Source organism: Calliopsis andreniformis, unplaced genomic scaffold (assembly GCF_051401765.1).
Source record: "Calliopsis andreniformis isolate RMS-2024a unplaced genomic scaffold, iyCalAndr_principal scaffold0114, whole genome shotgun sequence".
NCBI classification, from domain to species: Eukaryota; Metazoa; Arthropoda; class Insecta; order Hymenoptera; family Andrenidae; genus Calliopsis; species Calliopsis andreniformis.
The window spans coordinates 27,596-35,122 of record NW_027480523.1 but is presented as its reverse complement, the minus strand read 5'-3'; the positions used below and the strand labels follow the sequence as shown (position 1 = coordinate 35,122).

The 7,527-nt window shown below is 41.3% G+C and overlaps 1 protein-coding gene across 1 annotated transcript; it reads right to left on the bottom strand.

The window, feature by feature from the left end:
* Positions 1 to 3,018: 3,018 nt before the first annotated feature.
* LOC143187603 (uncharacterized) lies at positions 3,019 to 6,909 on the bottom strand. Its single transcript, XM_076391829.1, has one exon. It carries the CDS (start codon positions 6,907 to 6,909, stop codon positions 3,019 to 3,021), a length of 3,891 nt encoding a protein of 1,296 aa, XP_076247944.1.
* Positions 6,910 to 7,527: the final 618 nt, after the last annotated feature.

The following is a 7,527-nucleotide window of genomic DNA, read 5'->3' as shown; positions in this document are numbered from 1 at the left end:
TGTAATAATCATAACATCGTTATAATAAACAGAATATTCATCGAAATAGCATTAATAATCATTATTATAGCCATAATAATAGTGATAGACATAATTACCAGAATAATCTTAGTGATTATCATAATATTCGTCATAATCATACTATGAAACATAATAATCATAATAATCATAAGAATAACCATATTAAACTTGGAAAGAGTCATAATAACCATTATAATGGCCATAAAAACCATAATAATAATAATAGCCGTAATAGTCTTAATGATAATTATAATAACCAAACTATCAACCATAATAATCATAGTAACCGCCATAATAACCACAACAATCATAACAATCGTAGTAATAATCCTAATAATCGTAGCAACAATCATAAAAGCCGTAATGATCATAGTCATAGTTATACAAACTGTAATAATCATAACATCGTTATAATGAACATAATAATCATCGAAATAATCTCAATAATCATTATTAAAGCCATAATAATCGTGATAGACATAATCACCCGAATAATCTTAGTGATGATCATAATATTCTTCATAATCATAGTATGAATCATAATAATCATAATAATCATAATAATAACCATAATAAACATGGAAGTAATCATAATAACCATTATAATAGCCATAAAAACCGTAATAAACATAATAGGCATAATAATCTAAATGATAATCATAATATCCACACTATCAACCATAATAATCATAGTAACCGCCATAATAGCCACAACAATCATAACAATCGTAGTAATAATCATAATAATCATCGCAACAATCATAATAGCCGTAATAACCATAGTAATTGATGTACTAACTGTAATAATCGTTACATCGTATTAATAAACAGAATTATCATGGCAATAACCTTAATAATAGTTATTATAATCTTAATAATCGTAATAGTCATAATCACCAGAATAATCTATTGATGATCATAATATACGTCATAATCATACTATGCAACATAATAATCATAATAATCATAATGAGAACCATAATAAACTTGGAAAGAGTGATAATAACCATTATAATGGCCATAAAAACCATAATAATCATAATAGCCATAATAATCTGAATGATAATTATAATAACCACACTATCAAACATAATAATCATAGTAATCGTCATAATAAGGACAACAATCATAACAATCATAATAATAATTATAATAATCATAGCAACAATCATAATAGATTTAATAATCATAGTAATAGTTAAACTAACTGTAATAATAATAACAAAGTAGTAATAAACTGAATTATCATGGAAATAACCTTAATAATCTTTATAGTAGCCATAATAATCGTGATAGACATAATCACCAGAATAATCATCGTGATCATCATATTATTCTTCATAATCGTACTATGAAACATAATAATCGTAATAATCATAACAATAACCATAATAAACTTGGAAGCAATCATAATAACCATTATAATAGCCGTAAAAACCATAATAAACATAATAGGCATAATAATCTAAATGATAATCATAATAACCACACTATCAACCATAATAATCATAGTAACCGCCATAATAACCACAACAATCATAACAACCGTAGCAATAATCCTAATAATCATAGCAACAATCGTAATAGCCGTAATGATCATAGCAATAGTTATACTGACTGTAATAATCATAACATCGTTATAATAAACAGAATATTCATCGAAATAACCTTAATAATCATTATTATAGCCACAATAACAGTGATAGACATAATCACCAGAATAGTCTTAGTGATTATCATAATATTCGTCAAAATCATACTATGAAACATAACAACCATAATAATCATAATGATAACAATAATAAGCTTGGAAACAATCATAATAACCATTATAATAGCCATAAAAACCACAATAATAGTAATAGTCATAATAATCTAAATGATCATGATAATAACCATACTATCAACCATAATAATCACAGTAACCTTCATAATAACCACAACAATCATAACAATCGTAATTTTAATCATAATAATCATCGCAACAGTCATAATAGATTTAATAATCATAGTAATAGTTATACTAACTGTAATAATCATAACAAAGTAGTTGTACCGGACCGCATCACCGTAGGGTTACAATGCCAGGCATTCCCACTACGGCATGGTACGACCGAATTTCGAATGGAGGGGTTATACTCTCAGACACCATTTATTAGGATTCTTATAGTACACTTTCACTGGTTATGGCCAATTTATTAAACGTTGAACCGAGACAGGAGTGACCCGACGGAACTCTAATTTTCATAGGTCATACCCGCGCTTACTTATAAACGGTCGTCTTAACTCTTTCCCGCTCTTTCCCGAAACGGTAAGATCAGCGAACAGTGGCTGCACCCATTTTGTCCACTGGAACCTTTCCCAGTTGCTTGTCTTTCCTAGGGACCCTTGCCATCGGGTAGCTGGTTGCTGAGACGCGTTTGTTGGCACCATTTGCTCCTAACCGAGCATAAACGCGCCTCAGGAGAAGACCCTGAATGTCCTCTCAAGATATGAGCTCTTGCCATCGAGCGATTACACCGAGTCGTGTTACTTGGCACAAGGTTGCTCTGATCGGAGCATTAACACGACTCTGCTATGTTCAACCACTGTTCACGCCCGAAAAACGTCAAGAAGACACGAGCCCCCGTTTCCCGATTGTTCCGTCCGTCACCCGTGCCTCTCTCAAAGTAAAAGCCCCTATTCTGACCCCGCGGTGCGCCTTATTCTACTTCCCCTACCCCGGGTCAGACTTCAATAATACTATACAATTATAGGGCTGAACATAACGCAACCATTGGCACAACGCAACGCAGTGTTAATAATAACGACAACGATGATTACATATATATCGTAACAATCGCAGAACTTAACACGAAATATAAACTAATCATAACGATACAGCTAATTAACACAAACGAAACTTGTAATAATCACACAAAATATAAACTAATCCTAACGATACAGCTAATTAACACAAACGAAACTTGTAATAATCCCACAAAATAAAACCAGTCCTTAGACCTCTGTGTCGTCAACATTCTCCCCCCCTGGTGCGGACTCAAGAATGGACGCACCAATTTCCTTAATAGGTAACACGACGACTTTGACTGCTGGTCGCCGGAGTATTCCTGTCTTCGTTCGTACGTCTACGACTCGGATGCGTCCATCAGGGCCGGGATAGACCTTTGATATTATGCCACGGGGCCATGTATTACGTGGTAATGTGTGGTCGACGATTTGTACCAGGTCGCCCTCTTGCAATGGCCTTGTTTCCCGGTTCCACTTTGTTCGCGTAAGCAACGTGGGTAGGTATTCCTTTACCCATCTAGACCAGTACATGTCGGCCAATTTCTGTGCTACGCGCCATTGTTTTCGTAAGTGCAGATCTTGGTCACGAAACTTTCCTGGTATCGGCGCTCCTGATGATGCTCCAATAAGAAAATGATTAGGTGTCAGACTTCCTTGATCTCTGTGGTCTACCGACACATGAGTCAATGGTCGACTATTAACAGTATGTTCCACTTCCGCCATCAGGGTAGCTAAGGTCTCCTCTTTGGGAGCACGTTCTTTCAGTACTGCTTTAAGCGATACCTTAACAGATCTTATAAGTCGCTCCCAACTACCACCCATGTGTGGTGCCGCCGGTGGTATGAACCGCCAACGTATTCCTAGATTGATGGCTTCTCCGTTCAAGAGGTTCGCGTCCATTTCCTGGCGGGCAATTCGTAATTCAGCATCGGCGCCTCGAAAGTTTGTCCCGTTATCCGAATAAATTTCGGTTGGACATCCCCGCCGAGCAATCATTCGCCTGAGTGCCATAATCATGGAATCCGTTGTTAAAGATGCGGCGAGCTCCAGGTGTATCGCTCGAGTCGTGAGACATGTGAATAGAACTCCCCATCTCTTTTCCCTTCTTCTACCTATAGTAACCAACATTGGCCCAAAATAGTCGATACCACAATAAGTGAATGGTCTATGATGGTGCTTTAATCGGGCTGCCGGTAAATCCGCCATGAGTGGTGTTTCTGGTTTGCTACGTTTTATTCGGCATAATTGACAACGTGCGGCGACGTTTCGGGCAGTCGGTCTTAGATTTAAGATCCAATATTTTTGTCTTAATTCATTAATAGTAGCTTCGGTACTACCATGGTTAGCTCTTCGGTGATAGTGCAACACAAGTAACTTGGTATAAGCGTGCTTCCCATCGAGTACGGGCGGATCTCTCGATTGTCTTTCAACGCCTTCCAAGGCGCTTATGCGCCCACGCAGACGAATAATGCCTTCTTCATCCAATAGTACTGTAAGCTGCACTAATCGGCTGTGTCTTGGCAGAGTTTTATTTTGACGTAGAACTTCGATTTCTTGGCCGAAGCTCTCCCTCTGACTAGATTTTATCCATAGAGTCTCCGCTCGTTCCAGGTAATCTACGGACATTTCCGAGTTCCTTCTTCTGCGACAACGGTCGGCAAACACCAACACCCACCCGGTGCTACGTATCAACCGTGTCCAGGATGAGAATCGGGCCAATTCTGGCAATGCCCATCGGAATTGGTTTGAACATACGGCAACAAATTGCGGTTTCCTCTCCTCCTTAACGTGTATCACCTCCATATTAGGGATGCTTTTCATTTTCGGCCAAGTCTCTTCCGGGTTCGTGAGAAATTCTGGTCCTACTATCCATCTGCTCTCGGACGTTACCTGTATTTGGTTATCTCTTGTCGCGTCATCCGCTGGATTGTGCCTCGTAGGTACCCATCGCCATTCGGAAACGTCTGTCAGGTCATCTATTTCGCCTAGCCTGTGTGCCACGAATGCTTTATATTCCCGAGGATCTGTTCTAATCCAATGAAGTACCGTGCGAGAATCCGTCCAGAATACGCGTTTTAACACCTTAAAATCGTGTTCCTTCTGGATGGTATGCGCTATTCTGCCGCCAAGCAACGCCGCTTGAAGCTCCATCCTTGGGATTGAGACTGGCTTCAAGGGAGCAACTCGAGACTTACTCGCGATGAACGCCGTGACAAACTTGTCGTTTTCGAGTTCATACCGCCAGTAAGCTACCGCTGCGTATGCTCTTTCGCTAGCGTCGCAGAACACGTGCAATTCTGGGTCGCTATGAAGGGGCTGCTTGATGTAACAACGTGGTATTTTGCATCGACCTATAGCTTTCAGATCGGCTGTCCATCGTCGCCAATATTCACACTGATCATCTGTGAGGCATTGATCCCAAGCTATACCACTCCGCCAAACTTTCTGCAGTAGCATTCTACTACGGATTGTGAGTGGCGCCAGAATGCCTATGGGATCGAATACTGACATTATAGTGCGTAGCATTTCGCGTTTCGTTGGTCGTTGGGCACCTGTAACAATCATCTCAAGGGCTTTCTTCATGTTCAATTCGAACCCCAACGTGTCGTCGGTAGGAGCCCACTGTAAGCCTAAAATCCTCGTTTCCATACCGGTTGTCGAATTTAAGGGTACGGCTCCCTTCATTAAAGTCGCCTGCGGTAACCTGGACAACACCTTCTGGCTGTTGCTTGACCAGTTGCGAATCTGAAAGCCTCCACGTCGATGTACTTCTGTGACATCATGAATCAACTTAATGGCTTCTTCGTCTGTATTAACGCTATCCAAATAGTCGTCCATATAATGTTTCTGTATGATCGCTTTGGCTGCATGTGGGTAAGTTTCTCGGAATTCCTCGGCATTTCGATTTCTCACGTATAGGGCTGAGCATGGTGAAGATGCCGCTCCAAAGATCATGGATGTCATGATATATGTTTCCGGCGGCCGCCTGCGATCTTTGCCTCTCCACAAGAAGCATTGCGCCCTTTGATCTTCCGTACGGATCTTGATTTGCAGAAACATTTCTTTGATATCCCCGGTAAATGCAATTAGTCCTTGACGGAACCGGAACAATGTCCCCAACAATGAATTCAGCATGTCCGGCCCAGCCAATAGGTGATCATTTAAAGAAACACCATCCGTTCTCGCAGCAGCGTCAAATACTAAACGCAGTTTCCCTGGTTTGTGCGGATTGGTGACGCCGAAATGGGGTAGATACCATCTTCTTTGGTTATCCTCTCGTCTTGATTTCCTTGCGTAACCGTTGCTTATGAGGTCATTAATTTGTTCTTGGTACGCTCGTTCATATTCTGGATTTTTGTCCAATTTCTTTTCCAGCGACTTCAAACGGATGAACGTATCACTGTAATTTTCAGGAAGTTGAATGTCGTCTTGTCTCCATAGTAGTCCCGTTTCCCAGCGGTCCCCAACTCGTTTTGTCGTGGATTTGAGCAACTGAATAGCTCGTTTCTTTTGCGCATCGAATCGGGTTCGTGGCATTATCCCTATACTCTCTAATCTGAAGTGATTTTTGACCAACTCGTGTAGGTCACCTCCATGTAGTTGGTCATCTTGTGCGTCTGTGCGGTTATCAATGTGTAACATGGTTTCCTTTACTCTCGGCCTAATTTTGGTAGCCACATAACCGTGCACGACCCATCCCAACTCTGTGCGAGAGGCGACTGGTTCATCACGTGAGGCTCTTCGAGTTTCCTGCGATATTATCAGATCCCAATTATCTTGTCCGAGTAATAACTGCGGTTGCTCATTGGGATAGCACTGTATCTCTATGTCATTTAAGTGCGTGTATCTGTCAAGATCTTTCCTCGACAATCCTTGCCAAGGTAGCGATAGTCCTTTGACTGTCTGCGCTCCCGACACGCTGAATTCCTTGTTGGTCAGTGCTCCGCTTATTTTAAAGGTGACTCGCTTGCTCATGGACTCCACTGCTATCATCTTTTGATTAGCACCCTGTAAAATTAGCTGTTCCCTGGGCCCTCCAGCTCCAATCTCTTCTGCTAAAGATTCATCTATTAGGCTAATCGTTGATCCTTCGTCCATGAGAGCAAGGCTCGGTTTGGATCCTCGTGGACCTGTCACTGTGACGGGAGCTACCTTTAGCCAAATGCGTGGAGGCGCGGTTAGTCAGATGTTACCACTCGCTGTCTCGTCTGGCCTCGATGGAGTGCAATGTTCGCTCATCTCTGCCGTTGATTCTTCTGTTGATCTGTGTAAGAGGGTATGGTGCGCCCGATTGCAACCAGGGCGTTGACACAATTTCGCGCGACAGCGATTCCTTCTATGCATCCCTTGCAGGCATCTGAAGCATAGGCCCTTCTTCTTCGCACAGTCCCACCGTTGTTGAATTGATTGCGCGGCAAACCAAATGCATTCGCTTATCCTGTGTGGTGGGCCTCCACAGAGTACGCATTTGGACCTTCCCCTTTTTTTTTCGGTTTCTCGGCTCGTCGCCAGTGACACGTGTCGCACTCCTTTCGCAGGATAGCGACGATCTGACTCTGCATTTTGGCGGCGAAATGGTTGTCCCTGACGGCCAATCATTACACTAGTGCCAGCCTTAGAGGCTATTTCAGCCTCCAGTTGAAGATACTTTGATAGTGTTAATAGTCTTGGGTCTCCCGTGTTTCTATTTTCATGCCAGTAACGATTATAATTGTA